This window comes from Pundamilia nyererei, unplaced genomic scaffold (genome assembly GCF_000239375.1).
Source record: "Pundamilia nyererei isolate P.nyererei 1_Seehausen unplaced genomic scaffold, PunNye1.0 scaffold00263, whole genome shotgun sequence".
Taxonomy (NCBI): Eukaryota; Metazoa; Chordata; class Actinopteri; order Cichliformes; family Cichlidae; genus Pundamilia; species Pundamilia nyererei.
The window spans coordinates 459,050-486,506 of NW_005187664.1; the positions used below are offsets into that span (position 1 = coordinate 459,050).

The following is a 27,457-nucleotide window of genomic DNA, read 5'->3' on the forward strand; positions in this document are numbered from 1 at the left end:
TCCAGGCTGCAGGTGCAAAGGTCACCCTGTGAGTCAGCAGTATCCCTCAGTGCCATCGCTCGACCCAAAGTTGAAAAAAGGTTGAAAATGCAACCACTAATTATTATTAATAATAATAATAATTGGCATTCAGTGGTCTTTGATGCATTGCATCAATTATTTTTCTGCTTTATTATGATTTACATTCACACACTTACTCTCGGGTTATATCTTTGGGCGCGTTTCTGATTTAGTGTTGTGACCTTTAGTTCTTGTTTTGGATCAAAAGTAAATTCACAGGAATTTATTCTTGATCCGTCTTTCAGGCGACTTTCTGCGTTATTTTAAATCTAAGTAGCTTCATGTGGATTTTTGTCCTCTTCCTTCTTCCTTATTGTGCTGATTGAGTTCACCCGTGTCTTACTCCTCGCTCTCTGCTGGGTCAGGTCACCGTCTAATCTCTGGGTTTCTGAGTCATTCTTTATGTTTAGCTGGCTCCCTGCTGACGGTTACTTCTCTATTTCTGGACTCTCCCCTTTAATTTGTGTGCCTGCATGTGTATAAAAACTTGACACCATTTAAAAACATTAAAATGTTGCCAAATGGATTTAAAGACCTCTTCCATGTTTCTTCTGGAGCTACCTGACGTACAGTGTGATAGAAGAGATGAAAATGATAAATAATGAACGGAATAAGCTCGCAGCCGCTCTCCTGCATTACAGTTATGCAACTTTGAACACAAAAATAAACAGCTGGGCTCCCACACTACGACTGGATTTCAGCTGAGAGTCATGTAAACAGAATCCGATGTCTGTGTAAAAACACCCACTGCTTTTTATGCTCTCACTTAATGATGTATTTTAATCTTGATTTTTGATGTTTTTTTGTCAAGGCTCCTCCAGATGATGTCATCGAGGGGCTGATGATGTGACCTTTTCAAGCACTACTGCCACATCTGTCTCCCGAGTATCCTCCCGGTGTATAAGCCGTCCGTATCATCACTTTGTTGGATTCATTTTTGTTTGTTCAGAGTTTCATGTTGTGAGAAGCTTAGAGTCGTGTCAGCGAGGGATGAACAAGGAACACAGAGGTGTGTGTGTGTGTGTGTGTGTGTGTGTGTGTGTGTGTGTGTGTGTGTGTGTGTGTGTGTGTGTGTGTGCTGCACCTCTTCACCTCTATCTCTTCAGTCTGGTGATGTGGGTCTGTGCATGTCCTTCAGCTGCACCTCCATGCGTGCCTGCATGTCTCTTTCTTTGGATGGTTCTTGTCTTTGTCAGCTTGGTATTCACTTCTAACCGACACCTGTATGAGGGACAGAGGCGTCACAGAAAGCAGTGGATTACAGATTTACTCGTGTTCGGGTTGTTGCCCTATTTTCTTTGCCCATTTTCAGGAGGATTTGCTGGAGGAAGACGCAGATCACAACGGTCTGAGAAATGTAATCACCTTTTTTTTGGTTTCTGTGTATCGCCCCCTCTGCTCACCTCCCCTACCTCCTCCGTATACGCTCCCTCATCTTCCTCATCCTCCCTTTTTAATAAATTACTACCTCGACTTCACAGGAAATGACAACTATCCTGCAGCAGCTTGAGCGAAATCAGGATGCACATCATGTGCGAGCACATCAAAAGCACACTACGCCGGCATCCTGCTCCTCCGCCACACAACAGACATTAAGGGCGCTCGGTTGTGGAGCTTTCCGATGGCTGATGTATCCAAATCAAATTTAAGCTAAATGGCAGATTTTCAGGCTCAAGATTAGAAATGATCTCTCATCTCCAAGCAGTGGCATACATGTGTTTGAGCAGATGTTGCTGTGTTGTCTGGCTTCTTTGCATGATGAAACGTGTCCAAGCAGTGCCCCCTTGTGGTCGCATGTGACAGCATCGTCCTCTGAGAAATTATTAAAAAGGTTTAGATGTGTTTCTTTTTAAAAGGAGGGGAAAGAAATGTGATTTGGAAACCTTTAAATATCTCTATTTAAAATAGAGGGCAGATTTGCAGAGGTCTGCCTTTTGTCATTTTGTCTTTTCTAAACTGATTAATACTTTTGAGTGAAAAAAGTGAAATCACTGAATGTGGGGGTGTTTTGGGGGGTGAGGGCAGGGGTCACTTCCGCTTCAGCTAAGCATGAATCATGCTCTACGGAGCAGTTATTTTAGAGCTGTCTGTGTTGCAGGTGCACAGTGTGGATGCAGTCAGGGCTCTGAATGCCAAAGCAAAAGTCTTTCCTTTCACCATCCCATCGCCTCAGGCTCCAGGAGGCTTTTTTCGATTGAGGTGAGTCTAGATTTTCCCAAAGAGAAATAACGCTATCGGCCACCTTTCTAAAAAGGTCAAATATGATTCAGTTCCTGCCTAGCTGAGGGCTAAAGAAGAGGCAGCACCTGAAAAAGCAATACTGGACTCTGAGGACTGCTTAGTTCTTTCTGCTGGCAGAACCCCCGTGCACACCGAGGAGCACTTTCAGATGAGAGCTCTGTGTGCATCTTTTATCTGCACAGTGTGAACCCACTATTAGATCTGTTACCCGTGCTCCTCTTTCTCTCGCACACAAACACACACATGCACTCAGAGAGAGTACCGGATGCCCAGGGGAGACACTCTGCTGCTCAGGTGTGTAAGTGTGTTGGCGGTGGAGAGTTTACCTTCAGGTCATTTCCTGACATTCCAGAGAGTTTGCTCATTGGTCGATGCCAGCCGCATGCTCTGGCATTCTCATTTGTTGGATTTTTTTGGGGTGGGTGTTAATTCAAGTTCTGTCAGATGTAGGGGAGGGCCGAGGTGCGGTGGAGGAACTAAACAAAACCAGAGGAGGTGTCTAAATGGCAGATTTGTACAACTGGTGAAGCACTGGAGAAAGAACAGGGCCAAACAAGACGTGAATTCAATTAGGTTTGTTTAACCGTTCAAGTGCAAGCTCAGCAACGGTCGCTTGCAAAATGTCACTACTTCAAGCTATGGCAAACCACAAATGTCAACAAAAACAATCGACTGTGGCAGCCAAAGGATAGAGGCAGCAGCTGAGCGTTTATCACTCTGTAAGCCAGCGACACATCCGATTGGCACGGTGGGTAAACTTGGCTCTGCTGCACCTCGACACAACGATGGGGAACAGCCGGGGAGAAGCAATCAGTGGCAAAATGGAGAAGACTGGGCAAGATTGGGAGACAGATGGAGAGCAGCGTATACGTCTGGTCGCAGTCTGATCAGAGTTTTATCTCTAGTTAGCTTGAGGTGCAGCTTCCTGCAGTCAGGATTTCACTTTTTATGTCGACATGTTGCCAAAAGAAACATTTCAAAATAAATTAAATATTTAAAAGCATCTGAAATATGACTGCAGTACAAAACCTGTTGATTGCAGGTAGACTGTATATAAACATGAACACATTTGCCATGTTGACACACGTTTGTGGGGTCATTGCCATCTTGGTTTTGGAGCCACTGATGACTATTTGTGTTCTGTCATCAAGTCATCAACTAACGCCAACGTTTGGTTAGTAACCAGTGCAGTTCATCAGTGGTTACATATAAATACAAAAGCAGAATTTCTCTCACCAAAACTGAAACTGCTCACACAGTAGCAGTTTCTCGTCTACAACATGGGCCTGTCCTAAACCACATCCTGCTTTATCCTCTTCTTTGACTCCTAATTGGACCACAGTTCCCAAAAATGAATGTCATGACATATTTACTCAAATTTGAGTCTTGACTTGTGTCCCAGCCCGAGAGAGTCCTGGGCTCTTTTCCGTTCTTCTCTCTAACCAGGTCGCCCCCTGCTGGCCGTTAGAAAGCATGGCTTCGGCTTTCTTACCCAGAATGCCCACACATCCTTTTTTTTGTACAGTCTGTGTGCACTTTTAGTTGTTGTGAAGAGGCGAATGAGCAATGGAGACCAAACCATTTCTTTTTCTTTGCTTTTTTTTGCACCAGCAGGCTGTAAACATGTTTATTTCTGCTCTCGAGTTGGTCCTTTTAAAATGAGAGTCAGTGGCGAATAACTGGCTTTTGGAGCCAGCCTCAAGCTGAAAGTTTGCAACATGTAGTTTTGGCACGTTGGTGTTGGCTTCGTCTTTCTGACCCGGAGGAGGTCCTGACGTATCCAGGAGCTGCATTTCCAGACACTCGGGGCATATGTCCGTTATTCTGTCTCTGGCTCAAGTTATTGTCATTCCTGCCAGAGAACATTGTTCCCAAATGTCCACCGCTGAGATGATGAGTAAAGTGTTATCATGACTGAAGGACGAGCAATGATGCGCAGGCTTCACATTTTAGGGTCATTTAAGGTAAAGTTTGAGATTTCCTGCTTTGGGCTGTAAATGAAATGAATTCAACTTGAATCAGATCCCCATTGAACAACATTATAATAACAGAAAAGTCCCTTTAAAGGAGGATCCTGTCCAGCTGTGACCTTTTGTGTCTGACAGAGATCAGCAGCCTGTTTCCCTCCAGAGCAAACTGCCATGTTACTGTGTGCGTGGTGAAATAAGCTTCCCTGTGATTGCACGTCAGACCTCCTGGGTCACTGTGTTTGTGAGTGGACACTTGTAAGCTTGTGGCCTCTCGTCCCTCTTCTTTGTTCACCTTTAGCTCCATCTCTGTCCGCTCCAGCCTCCTGTAGTCCTCCCAGGCCCTGTCGTGCTTACAACGACTGCCAGCAGGGCCTCCACGCCAACTTTGCGGCTGCCTCACCTCCTTCTCCGGCTGCTCCTTTAACTCGGTGTGTCTGGAGATTGAACAGACATGGAGGTCCAGCAAAAGCTGAATTTGGAAACACTAGAACAGGAAAAGATGAAAAGCCAGCGTGCTTCACGTCAGCTGTCTGTTAAGTATGCTGTGATGGCCGGTACAGCACCATCCTGCTGGGACTCTTTACCTGACGGCACTTTCTCTAAAGCAAAGTTCGGTTTATTTGTGCCGGCGTTCAGAAGTTAGTCGTGTCCAAAGCAACATTTCCCGTATTGATTTTCGGCTTTTGTTTTGCAGAAAGCCCCGTGGCCCCTTTCTTTTATCTCCTTCCTCGAAAAACACAATGAAAGTCAGGTAAAAGGGTTTTGTAGCTAGAGGTGAAAATATGAGCAGAAAATGTGACTGCGTGTCTGATTCACTGTATCTAACATGTAGTTGTGAAGTCAGGCTTCTGCCAGTGCGCAGTGATCATAAAAGGCCCAGAGACGAAAGCTTTGAAGCTTTTTCCTCCACAAACTTGCAGAGTCTGTGAAAATGCACAGCGTCACTCTTATTCTCACCTCGCTCTTTAGGTTTTCTGACTTTTGAATAAAGGGGAACTCTTGCCTCAAGGGATGCGACTCAAGTCGGTGTCAGCTGGTTCTGGGTGTCAAAAATGAGCGACTAAGCAACATTAGCGGCATTTAAGAACACACAGAGCCATCCTGGATGTGAAGCATAGGCAACGCTTGATAAAGGTGAGGGGACGGTGACTAAACCAGGTGTGACGTCTGGCTCTGTTGCGTCACGAGTCCAAACATGCAGCAGTGCAAATTCATTCAATCTCAGCCTCAATAACGTGAAACTGCAGCTGAAGTAGAGCACTAACATCGTGGATTATGGAAACATCATTTCATTTATTTATTTATTTATTTCACACTTGGTACAACAGATCAAACAAACCAACCACACTTTCTATCAAAAAGCACTACAACCATGTGTGAAAAGGAGCAGGAAGAAGAAGATGTTCTCATTAAACCCCGCCCCTATCTACAATCCAACTTATATTACAAGTGGGCACCAAAAATCAGGGAACAAACTAACATTAACATTTCTCTCCGGTCCTAACCCAAACCAAACAACAAATATACCACTCCACATAGTAACAAGGAGAAAATAAAATTAAAAAACAAATAAAACAAAAAAAATAATGGATCCTTTTTCAATGAACTCCAATTTCATTCACATTCTTCATATTGAGTTATCGTTTTAAGCATGTAACACTTTTTAAAACAATGTAAATTTATACAACTCTTTAAATTATAATGAAGAGACTTCCACAGTCGTATACTCCTAACCGCTGGACTCATTAATCTTTGTGTAGTCCTAGCTAACTGATGCTTAAAATAAAATTTCCTTCTGCTATCTTCTCCCCCTGAACACAATAAAAATACTCTTTATCATTTCTAATCTTTGGTTTCTTAGAGTTCTGTCTTATGGTTTATGTCTCTGTGTTCTCTAGTTGCTCTGTTTCCCCTGTCAGCTGTATCCCCTTGTCAAGTTCACGTCTCTGTGTTATGTTTCCTGTTTTACTTTGAAAGTCTGTCTCATGTAAATGCGTCTGGTTTTGCTTCCTTTGTCTCGTTAGGCCTGATTTGCCCCAGCTGTGTTTCCTTCCTGTTACCCATTCCCTAATTGCTCACTCTGTGTATTTAAGCCCCGTGTTTCTCTGTGTCTGTGTCGTGATCTACTCTCATCTTGCTGTGTGGTCTGTACGGTTGCCAGTTCAGGTTATTTGTGGTCTTCAGTTTATCCTAGTTTTGCTAGTTCTCTGTTTGCCATCTAGCAATAAATCTGAGTTTAAGTTCACCTTTTGACTAAGACTGTCTGCACTTTGGGTCCTCCTACTACCACTCCTGCATGCACACAGCCCTCACACGACACTCTGAGAGCCATCAGACATGATGGAGCCTCATCAACAGAGGTCCAAAAGTGCACCGTTGACTTCAGCAAAAACAGAAATGCAGTCATGTGAAAATACTACAAACTCCTGTTTAGATTTCAGTGAAGATCTTTACATCGGAGGGTCTTTACCTTACAGTATGCGGCGCCTCGAGGCAAATGTTTTTGGGGATTTGGCTCTTTATAAATGAAACTGATGTGATGTGAAGGTACAGAGCTGCAAAATGTACTTTATGCATATCAGTGCTAACAGCTGACCTGACCTGGTGACCTCCCTGGACAATTATTATTTTATTTATTTATCTATTAAGTCATTCCTTCTTTTGCTAATACCCTTCTTGCACTTTAAAAAAAAAGCCACTTTAAAGTTGTGTTGTGCTTGGTGCCGACATGGCAGTTTCGATGTACTATTGTACTAGATATGACTGTGCAATGACAACAGAGAGTTATCTTATTACAAATAAAATCCCCCCTGATACAATATGATACATTAATGTTAAAGCAATGCTGCTGTGGCTAACCAGGATGCTGAACTGCAGGCAATTTAATCTCCGGGGGTTCATTTAACACGAAAGTGAAAAAATGTGAAATGTTTGCTTTTGGGGAAAGGAAGCAGTCATTAAAACTAAAGCATGTGAGACATTTACAGGAGAAACTTCTCTTTGCTGGACCCGCTAACGACTCAGTAAACTCTAACAAGCAACTGACAACTGCACTCGCTTTTTTAATGCGCAGGGGTTTACACAGTTATTTAATTCTGATTTTAAAAAGCTGCAGTGGAGTCAGATTGCACTCTGAAATAGAGGAATATTGTACAAAATGGAAAACCTGAGGAGCAGCGTGTTCCCCAAGCAGATGAATGTGTACTAAAAACTCTGTGGATAAAAGCAGTTTGCAGTTTTAACTTTAAAAGTAAAAAAAAAAGACACACGTCTCAAAAAATTGGTAAAGGTCAAATAATTTATCGGAGGGCGGCGCTGGGTGTCAGTCTAATGAATCATTCCGCGTTTCTTTTTACTGTGAAGTTCTTCCACTAATCAGCCGAGCCAAACTGAAATTACTGACTCCCTCTGACCTCACACTCCCTTGAATTCTTCTCTAATGATAATTAATGACACCGATCGGTTGTTTGATTGGGGCCAAAACACGTGAGCTCCTGTCGGGGCTTTGGATCAAATCCGGAAGAGGATTGGAAAGCCTGGAAAGCAAAGCCAGGCTGTCATTGGCTCCTTTTGTTTTTTGCTGTTTGTTGTTGGTTTACACTAGAGGGCAGCTTGATACTGTCCATGCGCCGTAATAAGGCGCTCGCTGTGCACATGTGGTTTGCACTTAGTCCATATTTTAGACGGACAGCAGAGGAGACTGTCAGATTCTAGCTAGGCCCACACACCTGCTCTTTTATTATTTTTCTATCATTTTCTTTCTTTTGTCGTCGCGCAAAATTCCCCCTTTTATATAAGAACACTGACAGAATCGTGGCAAATCCGATTTTACTGAGAACCACAGCGCGTATAGCATTTTAAATGCTTTACATGACAGCTTTTTCTTTTTTTATTATTATTAAAAACAAAGTCATAAAATGATCTGAGCACTTGTGGGGGTGGGGGGGAGTTTGAGCTCGCTGAAGAGGATTATTCAGCCGCTGATGACAAGCCAAAAGCTCCATTCAGGATTCAGATCATCTCCTCCTCCTCACCATCATCATCCTCACCGCTGCCCCGCCGGCTCCACACACCTGTGCTCCTGCCGCCTCTTCCGCTTTGGTCGCCGGTGATGACCGGAGGACGTCGTTTAAACAATAAAAAATCGCTTCTGTGCTCAACAAGCTGCCAGCATCAGTCCAACCGGCCGCGGTGAATTCCTGTCATGGGCAATAATGTTTCGGGCATCTCGACGCTGCACAGAGGTCAACAGCAGGGCTTCCACAGACTCCGGAACTCTCAGAAAGGTGAGTTACCTGAACACGCTTCATAGTTGACGAGTTCACGTCACTGCACTGAAACTGTTGGTAAAGCTGATGGGACGCGTGCAGAGTTTCTCCTGCTGCTCCGGGATCAGCTGAGTGGTGGTGCTGAAGAACAGCTCCCGGCTGCAGGAGGCGGGCCTGCTGTCTGGTCGGGTACATGATCGTGCTGGTTGATGCCGGGAGGTGCATGTGCACATTTGTGGGGGCAGACACGTCAGCACTAAAAACATGAAGCTCGAGGAGTTCTTAATACTCCTGTAACATTGCCCAGCCAGGGATGCCTCAGTATGCTTGCTTTTTCCCTTCTTCTGTAACGACAGCTGTAGCTATGTGAACCACGAGGCCAAGCAAACACTCGGGATGTTCGGATCTCAGCCGTGCAAAGTCCGATATTAGGAGTTGTTCCGCGTTTGATCTTAACATAATGGGACATGTTCTGATGTCACCTCGAAATTATAAAAACATCTGGTAAAGAAAAGTAAAGTCGGGATGAATTTATCAGTGATGGATCGAGAGGTTACTTCCCCAAATAAAACACACAGAGGTGTCCTGGTCTGAGACAGAACAGCCCTCGTGCTGCTCTCACCACAGAAAAAGGAACTAAATAAAGAACTGAAACGTTGGCTGCTGTAAATTTCTCAAAGGTGAGAGCACTGTTACCAAAATGCAGACAAAGAAGTCATAAATCGTGAGGGTGAATAATTTACAGCAGTCTAAAGGTTTGCAAACATTTAGTGTATTTAAGCTGAAATACAAACGGCTTCATCTCCTATTACTGTGCAATCCTTTAGTGAAGTGCTGGGAGGTGAAACAAGCCGCACAAACATCAGGATGTTTTTTCTGTTAGTGTCATTTCTTGTCATTTTAGCTATGTAAATGTTATACATATTATATTTTATAGTATTTAAAGTAACAAAAATGAAATACTCTGTCATCCAGTTTCAGCTGCAGCATTTTAATTCTACTGTTTTCTAGTTTCATGTATTTGGTTTTACAGCATTACATTAAAATTCAAATATTTTTTGCATGGCACGTTAGTAACATTTTTTAGGAAAGTTCACTTAAAGATTTGAGAACGCTCACCTGTAGTATGAAGCCTTCCGCAGTGAAGGCTGAATATGTACGTAAACATGCAGTTGTACGGTTGCGTGTGATTTTCTGAAGCCTCTGCTCTCTCAGTGGCTCCATGTCTCTGCTGGTGTCTGGATTCAAACATGGCGATGACGATACAATTTAGTTTCGGGGGTTTTATTGGAATGCAAAAGTTATAAATGGAAGCATCTCTTTAGATTTGGTAAAGTATTCCACTCAGCGCCCCATCTCCGCTGAAACTGTCAGCGGTTCTTCTTTGCTTGCAGACCGTGTTAGCTAGCTTGCAGGTGCGGCTGTCTGTTTAGTTTGGGCTGCACGTTGGTGTGCAGACCACAGCTTCAACCAGATGCAACAAAGTTTACTAGAAGCTGAAGCGATGTGTGGGCTGGATTACACGTTTAAAAGGCCCAGATTTGGCTCAGGAGCTTGAATGTTGTCACATGCAGACAAGAAGCGTAATTATTTTTCAAGTTGTCTTTATAGTTTCCTTTGTTGTGTTGAGTAAAGAGAGAAATTTGTATTTTTCGGTATATATTGTATGGTAACTGGTTTGCTTTGCATGTTTCACAGTATTTATAAGAACAGACCTTATAAGCTAAGCTAAAGAATAAGCTGTGTTTGGTGCAACCAAAATGATATTCCCTGCAGACTGCCTCCTTTTTCCAGGACCCACTGGACTGCGTCCCACGTGTCCAATCATGCAAATTACAAAACGGCCCACCTCCACGCTGCTACATCTGGATTACAGAGGGGGAAGTGGTGGGCCTGGGGGAGCGGTTTAAAATGAAGCTGTCTGCAGGATAATCACCATAAGTACACACTTTGCCCTTCCACGTTCTCCCTCTATCCGCAGCACGCGTTCCGAGCGGTTATTTTCACATCACAGGAACGAGTGAGTCAGGCGAGGGGAGGCGAGGCGGCGCATCAGAGAAGAACAGGGACAATTATTCAGCCAGGTTGCCTTGACAACCACCCATAACATGTGCAATAGTTCCCATGGTGATGGATTCCAGAGTGCGTTATCAGCGGGAGTTGATGGCTGATTGGGATAAGAACCAGACGACGTCACCGGCAGCCGCTCGGTGATGAAAGGATGTGTTTGTGCTCTGCGTCCCGGTTTATTAGGCTGCTGCTGGGACGGCGCGCAGTGATTAGTTGGATGTGGAACAGAGATATTCGCAGATCAGAGTGGGGCTGAGACGGTGTGTAGCCTGTTATGGTGGCTATTACCCCCCCACGTCCACCCCACAGCCTGCACAACTCAAACACACACTCACTTCTTCAGCAGAGACGTAAAATCATTGGTTTTAACTGATAGAGAGACCTCTCAGAGAACTGCTGACTCAGCTTTGGAGCAGTGACCCATTTCTCTGTCAAATGAATTAAAGTACTACAGAAGTACTTCATATCAAAATACTTGTTTAAATGTAATTATTTGGCAGGTTTTTTTGCCTATTTACAGCCTGACACAAACATAATGTTAGAAAGTAGGAATGGCTGCATATTCACAGTCATAGCACACAAACAGCAAAGAAATCTGCAAACAGATGTAGCTGCAGAAGACAGCAGTGCCATAATGTGTGCGTCTTTCTAGAAATCTAGTTCTGCTACACAAAGACAGAAGCAGACGTGGGGAAATCGCATGCGCCACAACAAGACGTAGAGTTCTTTCTCGTGGTTAAACAACCATTTAGTTCCAACCCTTTCTCTCTTTCTCATCTTTTTTTAGAGCCAAACTCCACATCACTCAGAACGTCATGCCTGGTGAAGTCAACAGTGTCTAATGCACACAAACTTTCAATTCAGTGTTATTTACACAGCGCCAAACCACAGGAACAGTCGCCTCAAGGTCCTTTATATTGTAAGGTAGACCCTACAATTATACATACAGAGAAAAACCCAAATGACCCCCTATGAGCAGCACTTTGGTGACAGTGAGAAGGAAAAACTCCCTTTTAACAGGAAGAAAGCTCCAGCAGAACCAGGCTCAGGGAGGGCGGGATGACTGGTTGGGGTGACAACCAGTGCAACTAACTGAATTTGCTTTCACAAGAGTAAATTAGTTTGTGTCCTTTTTACTCCGTAAGGACTCGTTACCAGTGAAAGAAGGCAGCAGAGCAAATCATCCACTTTCAGTGTTATTAAATGGCAGCTACACAGTAAGATGTACAGAGCCCAGAGGCCAAACACAGCTAAGATATATGTGACAAAGTTATACTTTGCACTGCGTGTGCAAACAAGATACTGCAGCATTTGCTGATCTCGGGTCATATTAAATAAGACATAATGTTGACTTTGATAACTCTAAGGTATGCAAACTGACAAATGAGCGTGCAGCTTCACAGTCACATCTCCCCCCACCTCTCACATCCAGTTTCAAAACACCAAAATGATGATTCCTCATCGTAGGGCTTCGTATGCTTTTGGGTGGCTGTAGCTGAAGAGGTAAGGCAGGTTGCCCTAGCATTGGGCAACAGCCTAACCCCAACTTGCTCTCCCGTGCATCAATAGAGCGTGAATATTAGATAGAAAGCCCATAAGCACAGAAAAAAGTGAATGAGGCCTGTATAAACCACTATAAGTGCTCGAGTCGAGTAGAGACGCTTTATAAAAACCAGTCTCTCATATCAGTGATGATCCTCTACATCAGAGTTTGACAAAGAAGTTGATGTTTACACCCTCAGGAAGTTGGAGGTCCAAGGCGAAATCACAGATCTACAGAAACAAGTAGTCACAACGACACTTTGAAGGACTGGGAGCAGGCCAGAGGTGCTCAACTTTAGGTTTCACATTTTTATGCACAAAGTCACAAAAATGTATCCTTCTTTTGTGCACACAGATGAGCAGTTTGTAAGCTCAGTGGGATGAAATGTGTCCTCTTTATAGATTTTTCTTCTTTGGCTTCTGCAGAAAGTTCAGAGTGCTGCAGGTGCTTTTCACTTAGAACTTTGGGGCAACAATAGCGGGACACAAAATGCGTTTGCAGACAGTTTTATTGGCTGTCGCGTTTACTGGGTTGTGACACGGCCCATGTAGAGACAGGAGGGAGGAGCTAAACAGTCTGAGCTGTACATCATCACTTTTTCATTAGCACAGGCTGATTTAGTTTCCACCACATGATATTACTGCGAGGGCACCACAAGGGCATGTTGTTACCTCACACACACACTGACCAACACAAACACACAGATGACTGGTTCACATAGTACTTTTCTGTTTTTATAGCGTGTACTGCTGATAGTGGACGTTGTGTTTATCTCAAACCTAAACTGAAGTTGTATCATTTTTATCTGTGCAGCATTCGACACATTGCATCCTCAGCATCTCCGCCTGGTCAGGAGTGGAAACTTATTCAGGGATCCAGTGGAGCCCGTGGCTCGATGGGTTAGGGCTGTTTGGGCCATGAAAGGGGTCAGGTGGTTTTAATGTTATGCCTGATCAGCATCAGTTCAGTTAGAGTGTTTCTGTGGAACTCCATGATGGTTACCAGACCAAGAAGACTGTTTTACCTGAAGTCTTTTGAGCAATATTTATTTTAGCAACAACATGTGTGTCAAGAATCAAGAATTGAGCTACTTGAGTCATACATTAGTGTTAACATAGTAAAACAGCAAAAACTACACAGAAATGTAACTAAGATACTACTTTTGCACGTAGGTCACAGCACCTGAAGGTCAAATTCTGGGTTTTTTGCAGCACAAGATCAATAACCGAGTAACCAAAGCAGATGATCCACTAACTTGTTAACAGTTATCCTCCATAATGTTGGCAGGCCTGTTTTGAAATAGAACGAGCAGCAAACTGCCCTCCAGCTGGAATCTTTCATACCCACTGGAGACCATAAAGCATCATCATGTGATGTTTTTATGGCTTTTATAACTGCTCTGGGTTTTTCTCTTGCTATTCTCTGGCTTTAGTTGTTTTGTGCCTGATTGTGGGCTTGATTTTCTGAAAAGGAATGCTTTGTGGTCTGAAGGCTCTCCGGGGAAAAGAAACCCCTTTACTGTCTAAATGAAAGTGCCTGATTAAATAAAATGTATAATTAGCTTTGTGCTAAATACCCTCTGTCTGCTGATATGTGCTACAGGTGCTACAGAAGTAGAACATGTTGTAACTCCTAGTTTGGTGGTATTTTTTTGACATATTGGAAATTAATGAGCTCCAGAGTTCGTGTGTAATAGGAAACTGTTAGTCATCTGAACTTAGGACAAAGCCTAATCAGAATTAAGTGCACTTGGTCTCTGGGGAGTGGTCATTAAATGAAATGATCCTGTGTGAGTTTTGAAATTAGTGAACCATATTTCACACGGGGCACAGTTGAGTGGAGTCAGAAGACACTAAGGAAATATTCAGGAAACAGTTTTCTCTGTTTCTTTTTGCAGCCGTGACCTCTCTGCTGCCTTTTTGGTGATGTTTGACCTTTCTTATGCAACGTGGCGTCTCGCCTGGAGTGTTTCTGAACATCCTTAACACCTGCCTAAATAAGAAGCGCCGCTACGGAGAGGTGATACAGGCGCTTGACTCCTGGGAGGACTGGAGCTCCTCGGGCACTGTAATGCAGCTTTCACACTTAGTAAACAAAACAACAACAAAAACCGACAGCCAACCCAGACAGTTGCTGTGCTGGATGAGCTCATCAGGTTAGACCATGTGTCATACTTATATAAGACAAGGAGCTATTTCAAGATAGTTATTAATGCATTTGGTAATGGTGATGCATCGGTTTACTCTTGAAAAATGCAACAATCTGTTATGTTAAATGCGCCCGTGTCACAAATATGAGGTGAAATTGATAAAATGCTGAATTTTCTATTTCTAGCACAGTGAATCTGTGATGAATGTATTCGTCTAATGGCTTTGTGGTCACTTTATTTTGCAAACAGGACCGAACATCAGAGTTCTCTGTTAATCACAGATACCGGAAATGTGTCGAAAGCGTGCAAATGCATCATTTTGTCCCCTGTTATGATGGGAATACTTCCTGCTTGTGAGCACAGTAACAGATTTATGTTTTAATGGATCTTTACGGTGGAGAAGAGCAGCTCGCCGAGCTCCGCAGACTCCAAATAGAATAATTAAACCTGCTTCATCTGTGCTCGTGTACATGTACAGTGTGTTCTCTGAGAGCCTGTTAAATCATGTAGCGTTCAGAATAGTGTGTTTTTCTGATGCAGGAAACAGTATGTTAAATTTAGGTCAGTGATTCATACTTTAGTGTTAGTTAACCCTTTCCAAGCACAAAAGATCCTGCAGCCGGACCAGACTGTGGGCGAGCGCAGCTCACTCAGTGAAGAGCTCGTCTGTTTTGTTTAAAACTGATGCAGAGCTGCTGAGATTTAATTCTGATGCATCAGAGATGCAGTCGAAAGCTTTCAGAACAGCATAAATAAACGCCGAGCTGCCCAGTTATGTCTGAGGAGCTATTAATTCTTATACATGCAGTTCTGATTAGAGGGAAATGTAAACGGATTTCATTTCATATCGTGGCCTGATCAGGAGGGAGAGCGGCACCTTCAGCAGAGTTCTGACAAAAACCAAACCAAGAAGGCACTGCGACGATGTTTACTATAATAATAGTCAGCACTAGCTGGGTAGCCAAATGTATTTCTTAGACTTAGATGTGGAATGCTGTTGTTAATGATAATCACGATTTTCCATCAGTGTAAGAAAAGAAGCAGAGAGAGTGAGCGATGTAACAAACCAAAGTAGATCTTTGATTAGCATCTTCAGCACTAACAGCCCACAGACTGTGTATAAAAGATGGACAGAACCACCATGACTTTGATTATGGTTTCTGTAATCCATCAGGTTGGTTAGCATTCATAAACTGAATGTGTGCATCACACAGACACCTGTCTACTAAAGCAACAGATTTGGATAGCACAGACTTTGACAGTCTGCAGCTCAGAGCGCTCTAAAATGGGCCAACACTGCAAACCAAAGTGATCCAAGAGGGTTAGCAAAGTGAATTAGCAGGGAGCTGCTACAGCTCATGCACAGCACTGCTAATTTTAGGCCGTGTCCTCCTCCTGTTACTACTGCATTTCAAACGAATCCGTTCTCAGAAGCCTAAATAATAATTTTCTCCCACACATGAGTGCTTTATTAAGACTTGTGTCTCCCAGCACTAACTTTCATGTGCCACCTTTCTTCTTGCTTTGTTGTAGCTCCTCCATGAAACCAACACTTACTGCACTGACTCTCTTTCACGACACATTACAATAGCCAATCAGATGTGTCCCCATAATAGAGTATAAACTGTTTACACTAGTGCTTTCCTAGCAGCACCCCTACGTTACATCTGTCCTTTTTACTACTAAGTAAACGTCTACTTTTTAGTTCCTCATTCAATGTCATTGAGTGAAATAAATCACACTGGGATTTTCCCCAGTCAGTCCTGTAACATACAGGATACTGGTCACGTCAAAGTGTCCCTATAGTGGTCCATGTGGTGAAATAGATCCAGTGCAGCTTCTTTAATGGTATTGATGTTTATCTTTGTGCTCCAGTCCAGCGGTTCTTCCACTGCCTGGCTAACATAGTTGGCTTCGTCACTTCCCCATAAGGTCTCATGTGCATCGTGTCCCCGCAGAAAACACAGCTTTCTACATTTCTGCTTCTAGTTCCACCAGTTTATTGATTTGCATGTATCATAGAAGTTTATGATAGCCAGCTTTTCCACAACCACCTCCCACCCCACCTTCCCTGTCCCGTCTCATTGCCACATACCCACTCATGAATAAATTTAAACAGGGTGTTAGCCGTGACTCCTGCATACATATTAAATGAACCACTTGAAGTACCGACCAATAACAATCAAGTGTGTTGTGTTCCAGTGTAGGATTAACAATATTGTTAATACAATTAACACCTTCTTTGAATTCCCCTCACCTCCCCCGTCTGCTAAGAAGGGTCAGGTAGGTAGAAGTCATGGATTTGTATGCTTTCCGTCTTGGACTTGAAATTAGCATTCATGTCTCCTGCTATGAAGGTCACTATCCTTCTTTTCTCTTTCAGCAGCTTAAAGCAGCTTTCATGGCACTTGCAGTTGCAGTTGTTTGTCCTTCCCCACACCCCTTTCTCCTGTCCAGCCATCCAGACAACCTCAGCACAGCCTTGCTGCACTGAATCCTGGCAGCCAACATTGTGCTGACCTCCAGAGTTACAGGATTTGGGTTTGTGTTCGTGTCATCCAGCACATCTTGTTCATATTCTCTTGCCTTTCACGAGCTAGCAGTGTGCACAAATGCCCTGCAACTAAAGCACCTTTATGGTGAACAGATTTCGTCACAATGAACCTTTTAAATCTCTCAAAAAGGTTATTTTGGAGTTTTCTCCCTCAGCACTGTTTCTGTATATTTCTTTCTTGGGCCTTTTTGTTATTCCTTTTGCACCCTTGCCAGTTTTCACAGCCTCTGGTTTTCAACCAGCTCCATCATGCTAATGCTAATGGGCACTCCTGTAATCACCCTTTACTGCCACTGGGTCTCTGTACTCTAGCTTTCACAGCTCTTCAGATTTTGTCTTTTTACACACTTGTAATATTTCCTGCCTTTTCCACCTGGGTATCTGCGTTACACCCTATCAGCAGGTTTCCATCCACTAACACACTAGCATGCTTGTGTTGTGAGTCGTTTTCTTTATTCCACCATCACTCTCAAATATCACCACCACGTGAAGGGAATTCATCGTAGACCTCGTTACCTCACCCTCACAGTCTTGCTCTCTGATCCTTCCATGTGAGCCTCTGTCCTCCTCCTCTCACCAGGCCTAAGACCTCCTTTCACCATCTGCTGCCTTTCATTTCCTTCCCCCTCTTCCTCAATCAGATCTGTGTTTTTGCATCCATCCTCATCAACATCTCTCTCCACCACGTAGCATATTACTACCAGACTGTTCGCCGACACTTCCACGTTAAACTCCTTACTCAGCTCACCGAATGCCAAGTTCACACTTCACAATCCAAAGTCTGTTAATCCTTTCAAACAAACTCTCACAAAAATCTCTCTTTTATACTTTACCCTTAGCAGTGTGATCATCCTTGTATCAGTTAACATGGGAATCTATGGGGCCTTAGGTGTGAAGCCAGCCCCAAGAGGCCATTAGAGGAACATGTTTTGGCTCTTGACACATGGCTGCAGCTTTGGTACAACATGATCGACAGCTGTGAGCATGACCAAGAAAAAAATGAAAAAGGAAGGATTAAGTTTTTAATGAAACAAACAAGAATCAGATGGAAACAAAAGTAAATTTTAAATAAAGACTCTATTATTGCAGGGGCTTTATCCTACAATATAATTAAGTGGTTTTTGCAATAAAAATAACATTTTAGGATAATTGTGCATTCTCATGCATCACTGATAATGGTGTGTTGGATCAAATATTGTCATTGAAACAGAACACAAATTAATTCTGTGATGAAGCTCTGCAGTGTGGAGCCACATTAGGCCAACACTCCTCTCCGAGACCACCAAGCCAATTCCAAATTACTTTCCTCCATGGCCATGGATCAAACAGAAGCATATCAGCTACACAAATAGTTTTGATTGCACAATTTAAAAGAAGAAGAAGAAGAAGAAGTTGGGATGGAAGTCATAAATGTGGAAGTAAATGCCGGCAAAATGCCAAGTCAATCAGCATGTGAAGTGATGCTTTGCTTTTTCTTGCATGCTAGCAGTGAGAACATTGTGACAGGAAGGTGATTATTTTCAGATTAAAACGGGCGAACAACACCTCATTCAAAATTCATTTCACACATTGTAGCATGCAGGGAAACACCAATATGCATCTACAGTCTGATCACTGTAATAAGAAAAATGAGTGCAATTCCGTAAAAATAACATCTGACTCAATGTTTGCAGCCACTTTTTATAGTGTGTATGCAATTAAGATAAAATTACCTTGAGGTATTTGTTCACTGCATGAGAAAAGGATCTGGTGCCGGATCACGACATGTTTAACTGAAACGACCTCGTCGTTTTTCTGAGAAGCCGTTGATACGACTTAGTGCACTTTAACTTAGCATCAAAGTCCTGTTAGCATAAATGTGATTAGTCTGTACCATTAAAACTTCATCCAGATAACATGATGACAAAGTTCAGCTTGTGATGAACGGCTGTTCTGGTAACGCGCTCTAGAAATCTTTGGAAAAGGAAAAATGCCCGGGACAATTTGATTTCTTCTTTTTACACATAAAAAAATGTGAAAACTACATTTGTGTGCTTTCTGTTGGGTCTTTTTTTATTTGTAGGTGTTTAAACTTCAGCTTACTACCTGCATTTAGAAAAATAACCATTTATCAGTCAATATCAAATGTATTTCTATAGCACACAAAAGCACACAGGGAGGTAATAACTTATTCAAAATTAGGGGCATGACTTCCAAAAACAATAACTTTGTTATGGTGAGAATATTCAGTGTTAACAGTCTTTAACATCGTGTAGACAGTTAAACAGAGGCTGCAGTGAGACAGGGAGATCCAGTTTCAAGGGGAAGTAAATTTGGATGTCATCAGCATAACAATGAAAGGGGATGTCGTATTCCCTGAAAATAGATCCCAAAGGCAGCATGTTTAAGGAGAACAGAGTTGGACCCAAAACAGCCCCCTGTGGAACACCACAACAGGAAGAGTATTTCTCATTAGCTAGAGAGAAAGACCTCTCTGATAAATATGATTTAAACCATGATAAAACTGAGCCTTCAAGACCAACAATGTGTTCAAGTCTCAATAAAAGTATTTCATGATCAACTGTGTCAAAGGCTGCAGTCAAATCTAAAAGGACTAAAACAACCGAACAACCTGAGTCGACGGTTAAAAGAAGATCATTAGAAACTCTTAAAAGTGCCGTCTCAGCACAGTGACGAGATTTAAAACCAGACTGGAAAACCTCACAGACGTGGGTCTAAAAAGGCGTGAAGGTGCTTGAAAGCAACTTTTTCCAAAATGTTAGACATAAACCATGTTTATTGATAAACACGCTTCAAACCTCATATATTCATATCATAATTGTAACATATTTGTGGCTTTTACTCAGCTTCCTCTTTTATAAACTCTGTGGAGTTGCTGAACACGCACAGTGGACTGTTTGTTCCCATATCACAGAACGATGCCATTAAAACGCATCTGCTGGTGTGTGTAAAAGCAGGCAATGTTCCTGTATTTATGGAGACGACTCATATTTTGTGCCTGGACAATAGTTACAAGCCATGTGACTATAAACGTAATTGTATCCCGCTTGTAATTCACGTGGGAAAGTTCAGGTGCTTTCTTGCTTTCGGTGCCAAAAGGACGTCTCTAAATCCACTGTAAATAACTGAAATGAATACATCTTTAATGTTATTGCTGTGCGAATGGCGAGATGGGAGCACTTTATTCCACTGATGGTGGCGATATAAGTAAGTACTCATATGTGAATACATTTCATTCAAGTCTGAAGTGGCGCACGCGACTTCATTTGTCGTTCACCGCCTCTTTAACGGCGTGCGCTGCTATTAAAACACACACACACAGATGCTGCGTTCCAATCATTTTATATGCGTGCACAAAGAGGGACCTCCCCACGGCCTGCTGCTCTGCAGAGCTGCTCTAGTGTATCTGATGGGATAATCTGCGTGTTGTGCTGCAGCCCATGTGAGGGAGGGATTACATATTTATTTGGGGAGTTTTCATCCCGCCTTTACCATCTGTCACCAGTAGTGTGGCCGTGGGACATTTACCACAGCTTTATAGTGGAATGATAGGATAAGAGTGGGTGAGTGGGAGAGATTGTGCACGGGTGGTTGTGTGTGACTCAGAGAGAAAGGGAGGAAGTAACCACCTGCACATTCAGAAGCACCAAAATCCCCCGTGTCATCTAAAAAAAGCAAAAGTTGGGGGCTTTTCAGTGAAGTCCAGCAGCAGCACTGGGACTTTTTCCCATGCTCTGAAGGGCGGTCTCCTCATAGTTCCTCTTTTAGTCCCAGGGTGATTAAGAGCCAACTCAGTGCTGATGTCATAATCCACGTCCTGTCACATACATTACAGCTGCAACCTGATGGGTGGTCAGTTCACTTGGTCAGTGTGTGTGTGTGTTACACCGCATTTGATTCATGAGATGAGATCCTGAAATAGTCAGCTTATAGTTCAGTAATCAACCTGAGACTGACCTCAGGAGGATCAGCACAGACCTGCCCCCCTCTACATCAACAGTGACCGTGTGCAGAGGGTCCCAGCCTGCAGACTCCTGAGCACTTTCACCTCTGGTCACCAATCCTGGACTGCAAACACCTCAGTGGTCACCAAGCAGGCGTAGTAGCAGCTTCACTTCCTGGGAGAATAACCTGGGTCAAAAGCTGCAGGTGACCTTTTACCGCTCCTCCACAGAGAGCGTGCTGACACATCGTATCACGGTGTGGTGCAGGAGCTGCACTGAAGCAGAGAGGAGGAGGCAGCAGGTCATCGGCACGGCTCAGACGATCGTCGGCTGCTCTCCGGCCTCCCCGCAGGACTCAGTCGCCTCACGTTTCCTCACTGTAAAGGACCCATCACGTCCTGCCTCTGACAGGGATGTGCACAAAAAGACTCACAAACACTCGCACTACCACCTCCTCTTCCTCTGCCTGCACAGCCAAGTGCATGTATTTAGCAGTTTTTAAATATAGTACTTTTTAAAAGCTCTGCATACTTTCACATAGGAAATATTTTTTGCATATCTGACGGTACAAAATCAACATTTACTTCAGCTTTTACAACCAAAAACTGCAGCACACAAATACTGGATTTACTCTCCTCAAGTATTTCTATTTGTTTTGGTCATTTGTTTGATGCACTTGCCTTTTTCTTGTGTTCCTGATGTTCATGTTCTCCTGATGTGTGTCTTTGTCTCTGTCTGCTCCGTTTTTTGTTTCGCTGTATCTGCAAGAAATTTATTTATTTATAAATCCAAAACAATGAGCTGAAAATCCTAAAATGCTCTGCATGCCAGTATGTCTGATATTTTAATGTTAACATATTAAGCTACAGATTGATTCATAGTCATTCTTGTTTGTAAGTCTGAAGCTGGGGACATAACTGAGGACATGATGCCTGCAGTTCCTCTCACACAGCATCTCTCTGTACGTGTCTCCGCTCATATTCAGTCCTGACCAACAGCTTCCCCGTGGGTCCAATGTGCAGCTTGGTTTCCTGTAAGGACGAGCTGCAGGAAAGCAACAAATAAATAAATAAATACCATAAGACTGCTGGAACAGCCAAAAACCAAGTGCATCGCTCAGGGATTTGTACTGGTGTATCAACACTTTGTCTTAATGAGACAACAACAACAGCAAAGTTCTTCCTGGTTTTCAGAGTTTCTCTGATTTCAGACTCAATGAAATGTGTCTGTATTTCATTAACTGCTCTTTCACATGTTGTGTGTAATTACCTGCTGAATGGTGATTACATTAATCAGTTGTTGAATATCAGGAAGAAGTCCATTTCATTAATTTTTCTATTATCACTTTAAAGAAACTGTTTTTTTTCCTGCTACAAATGTGCAGTGTCTTTGTTCTCCACACGGCCTCCTTCTGTTGATATTAAGCAGGAACTTTATGTCTCTGCTGCACATTTTGAAGATGGCTTGAATCAAAATGTGTTAATTCTCTGGCTTGTTTTTGTCTTAAAGAAGGAAATCGTTGGATTCAGGACACAGAAACTTTTTTTAAGATTCAAACTTTCCTTTGACAGAGCTTATCATCAGGGTTGGATCAGGTGACCCTGAAGCATCCTTTAGTTATGCTGCTAAAAGCTCAGGCTCCTCTGGGACTTCTTCTTCTCTGCTCACCTCTTTTCACTGCTTCACTGCTGCATGACATTAAATTGTATCTTCTCAGCTTCATAGTCTGAATTTCGTCTTGTCTCCCTGTGCTCTCCTTGCACTCCTCTCTCTCCCATCACCCCGAGGCTGTCCCTTCCCGAGTCGGCTTCTGCGAAAGTTTCTTCCTGTTAAAAGAGAGTTCCTTCCTTGTCATGGTGCCTTGGTTTGGGGCCAGGGTTTCTCTAGTTTGGATAAGTCTTTGTATCCTATATTGTTTGCTTGTAGTCTTGCCTTTAGTTCTTAGTTTAGCTCTTTGACTATGTTAGTTGTTAGGTTGTGTGTTTTCTGCTTCCTGGTGTTTCTCTGTCTGTTTCACTTTGATAGCCCTTCATCCCGTGTGTGTTTTGTTCACTTTTGCTTCCCCTGTCTCCTGTCACCTGTGTGCATATATTGTCCGAGTCTTTGTCCCCGTGTGTTCCATCGTCCTGTGTTTCAGCCTAGTTCATGAGTTCCTGGTTGAGTTCTGTCTATGTGAGTTTTCAGTCCTGCACTTGGGTCGTGACACCTACGCCTTCCTACCATTGCCTGGCTCTTTGCAGTCGTCTGCATCGTGTGTTACACTAAAAGCCCCTCCAGGTGACTGTTGCTTGATTTGGTGTAAATCAAAATAAGCTGAACTGATCTGCATGCTGAACATTGCAGTGGTTTTTCATTTCCACCTTTTATTGTTTTCTGTGACTAAAGATAATTCACAGGTAGAATCATGTAACTGGTTATTTGGTTGTGTAATGATAATAATAATAATTTTTCAATAAATGTCTCTTCTTCTTCCTTGTTTGTAATCACAGAGATGCTCTTTGATTAGGACTGGCATGTAATTTAAGTCACGCTCAGACCCAACCGGCGAGGGCTGGCCCGGTGCGTGACCCCTTCAGAAGAAACAGGCCCCCAGATTGTGTTTTTAATGACTCGGGTGTATGTTTGGAGCTTCAGCTTTAAAACTAAATGCCGTAATAATACCTCTGGTTTGCAGCTGTTACTGGAGCTCGATTTATCCAAATGATAAACAAAAATAAAGTATTCTGGTTTATTTCGAGTATTATGCAGAGAGTTTTGCTTTTGCTTTTTTGCCTTGCATACTCGTCTTGCTTGTACTGTGACAACAGAAAGGCGCTCATGACCCAGCTGTTCTGGGAAAATTTGTATAATAGCAAAGAGAAAGCCGCAGTAAAGTTCTTAACCAGCCTGCAGGGTTTCTTTACTCATTTATCTTTATTGTAATGCAGTTGAATGACTCATGAAATTGTTAATATTAAAAACCACACAGTGAAGAATCTTTAAAAGAATTCTGGCTTTCATTTTTGTTATTGCAGAAATTTTCTATAATTATTGGTTTTGTCACCGGGCTAAAGACTTCCAGCTGCTCAAATTAAACGTCTAGAGGAATATCAGATCATAAATTCAGTTCTGAGAAATCAAGCGCTGACTCAGTACCCAGGCTGGGCTCGGTCCATGTTTTAGTTTGTTCTCTGTAAATTCTGTGTATTCACTGGCCGTAGCATCTCGTTTCATCACCACAGGTCCAAACACAGAGTGCGTGCTGGTATCGTTTGCTCGCAACATTAACAGCCTGTAAATTGGTCTCATTTGTTTTAAATAATCTTACTTTACATTTGTTTCAAATCATTTTTACAGCAATACTATTAGTGTTATTACTAGCAATAATATGAGCTCAAACAAAATTCAGTGAGAATCCATATGATTCGCTGCACCCGTCATAATGTTATACCTGCTCAGTGATTGTAATCATAATTGTTATTAATATTAATACTGTGAATTATTAAGTATTTTTTTAAATGCTGTCATTATTAAATCTTGTTGTAAACCTGTGGTGCTCACACAGGCGGCAGCTGCAATATGCTAACAAATTAGCATGTTAGCATCGATGCTAGCTCTTGGCTTGATTGTTCTGGTGAGGCTGTCAACACTGTGCATAATGCAGAATTTAAAAAGGAGAAGTTGAGCAATGCTTTTATTAAAACAGGAACTCCTTGAAACAAATTGTAGCTTTATGCATATTTTTAATAAGTTCACAAATAATCACAGCTATGATTTGCAGCTTATTATCGCTCACACTGCTGCTACATATATACTGCAGCTGTGTTCAGAAACCCACCCAAGCACATTTTAATATGACTAAATTATCAGTGCATAGCTATAACCTCCAAATCTCCCTCTCATCTTCAGCATGTATGTTTTCAGCATTGCTTACTTTCTAAAAAGGATTGTTTTTCATGTGCTGTTAATTAAATCTTCTTTCCCACTCCCTGTGAATCCTCCACAGGTCATATTTGAAACCTGAGCATGTTTTCCTCAGACTCACTGTAGCACATCCACTTTCGTTTTTCCATGACTTTGAGATTCTTCTCTACCCTCAAGCTTCCAAATCTTGCCTGGATCCTGTGACTCCTCTTTCCACCCAGGCTCAGGCAAAGCGAGATATCTTCATGCGTTTTTCTTTCTTCCTGGAAAGAAAGTGATACTCAGGTCTGAGCTGTGGGAACAAGAAGAAAACATGGCCTTAAAAAAAGGAGCTCAATCTGCTTATCTCTGTTATGGTCCCACATGAGAAGAGGAACAGATTAGCCCCAGGTAATATCTTTGGTGGCCTCTCCAGTGTCTAATTAAAAGGCTATCGTTTTAGTGAGTACATATAAAGCAGTGATTGAGGTGATTTTCCCTCAGAGCTGTGTCTGCTCTGTGGGACGGTCACAACACTTTCAACAACTCTGTTTTCTTTTGATCTGATTTCTGCTCAGCCCAGCTGCTGGAGGATCTAAAGAGCAGGAGAAAAGCCTAGAGAGAGCATACTTACGCAGGTTATAAATGTGGCAAATGAGAGGAATGATAAAGCGGGAGCAACGTAAATGGATAAAAGAAAGCCCCCGTAATCTGTCTCAGTGTCAGGAAGTATAATTTTCCAAACATGACATGAGCCAGCGAATGCCAAGAGGGATACACTGTGCTGATTCACAGAGGGTATGGTTTGGGAAACCACAAAACCAGCAGGCGCACTGATTGATGGCGCCGAAAATCCATGCAAACGGATTCATATGTTTCCTTATGCGGCAGCTGCCCCGTATTAATCTAATGTAATTAACAATAAACACCCCGTCATGATCGGAATTGCAATTTAAAAGTCTCGGGGATCTGCTCTGCGAGGAATTACAACCACATGTCCTCCTGCCTGTGAGCGAGCTGCAGGAAACACAGAGATTGCTCATGAAGTCTTATCATCTTGTTTTTCAGGGGAGGAGCTTTAGCCTTAGTAGAGAAATGAGATAGACTGGTGCATCACATGTTGCCTTTCCGTTTTTTACTTTCATGCAGAATATCTGGCTACTGGGAGAAAGGGCAACCCTCACATCGGGAAATTCCAGCTTTCTCTATGTCACTCAGTCCAGGAAGTCAAATATGAAGCGTGCGATCTGCACAGATGTTCTGAAAGACTCTCAGTTTTAACGCAGAATAAGGAGGCATTCCAGCGTTACCGATCTTCCTGACTCCAGCAGTCAAGCCTTTTTCCTTTAATTTGTCAGATGTCCATAAGTAGTACTGTACAAAACAAGTTATATTGTAATAAATTAAATTACTGGATTATTAATAATTCAGCTCTTTTGACAGCTTCAGCAATGCCCCACTGAAATCCATCACTCCTCACCAGCACATTCTGGGGCAGCGTTATCAGGCAAAGTATTTTCAGATCCTCGGCACCTGAGACAATAAGGCATTTCTCTGCAACCATCCAGCCCAAGGCCGAGCAGCTCTGAGAGATATTAAAGCAGAGTGACAGATCTAATTATCACCTCCCCACTTCTTCTGCTCCAACTCTGATGAAAAGTACTACATTACAGCAGACACCCTATGCCCTCAAACTAACTTTCACCTTTGTTAATAACTAAGAGTGTAGTTATCTGGAATACCTGCTGAGGGCATGTCTCAGAATAGAGAGAAAGAGATTTGCAACAAGGCTGAATTTATGAAAGGAAGACTGTCATTATTCCAGCTCTTGCTGCAGTGACTGTGCAAATGCCCCCTATCTCTCACCTTTCCCCCCCGTCTGCTTTCGCATTTCTCATTTTGTCTTTTCACAGAGATCTAGACGGTGTCACAGCTCTGTGAAGTTTCCACTCCTCTCTTTTATCGTATCCTGTTCCTGAACGCTCTAAGGGCTCCGCTGATATCCCATATGAGACTGCGCTGAATGGGAGGTTTTGTTTGCACACACGTGCTGTGCAGCAGACAATGCCGGCTGCAGGAGAGCCACTCTGCTGACCTCTCTGCTTCTTGGCATCTGCTGCCAGATTCCCTTTCAGTCCCATACAAATCACTTAGAAAGAGGCAGCGAGCTCTGTTTTGCTGGCAGGATGTTATGGTGCACAGCTCGCACCACTAAACTGCTGTTTTGTTTTGTTGTCTCCTCACACCGCTACTGTTGATGGAAACTGTGTCGAGCTGGGCTAATGGGCTGTGGGTGTGTTTGTGTGTGTCCCCGTGCACTTACATATGCATTCCCGGTAAGAAATGCGCAATTCCTTTCGAGTAGTGGTTGCCGTGGAAACCTTGGTCAGGTCTGGTCTCCAGCTGCCATTAAACAGTGAAGCGTGCTGGGACATGTGGCAATGGGGGTTGGTTAATCATCAGCCACTATATCAGATCTGTGGCCACGTTAGTGCTGATGGTTGCACCACGAACACTTTATTAAAAAAAAGAAATACATTTGCTTCAGATGTCAGAATTAAAATGGTGCCTGGTGGAAATGTACTGTAGTTGGCGTGCAGGGTGCCACACACCATCACCTAAATGTTTAACTAAATAAGAAACTATTAATGATTTTAACAATGATTTAAAAAACCCTGTTATGAATAGTCAAAATTTACTCCTATAACAAAAAGTTTCTTCTAAACCGGCAGTTTTCAAGTGACCACGTGAGGTCACTGGATAGTTGATGGATGGA

General features: G+C 42.9%; 1 protein-coding gene across 1 annotated transcript in view; it reads left to right on the plus strand.

Moving 5' to 3' along the window:
• Positions 1 to 8,260: 8,260 nt before the first annotated feature.
• Positions 8,261 to 27,457, plus strand: part of neurl1aa (neuralized E3 ubiquitin protein ligase 1Aa) — a 68,921-nt gene continuing 49,724 nt past the window's right edge. Inside the window, exon 1 of the mRNA XM_005750129.1 lies at positions 8,261 to 8,557. Within this exon, the coding sequence (XP_005750186.1) occupies positions 8,476 to 8,557 (82 nt within the window). The 5' untranslated portion in view covers positions 8,261 to 8,475. The remainder of the gene's footprint in view (positions 8,558 to 27,457) is intronic.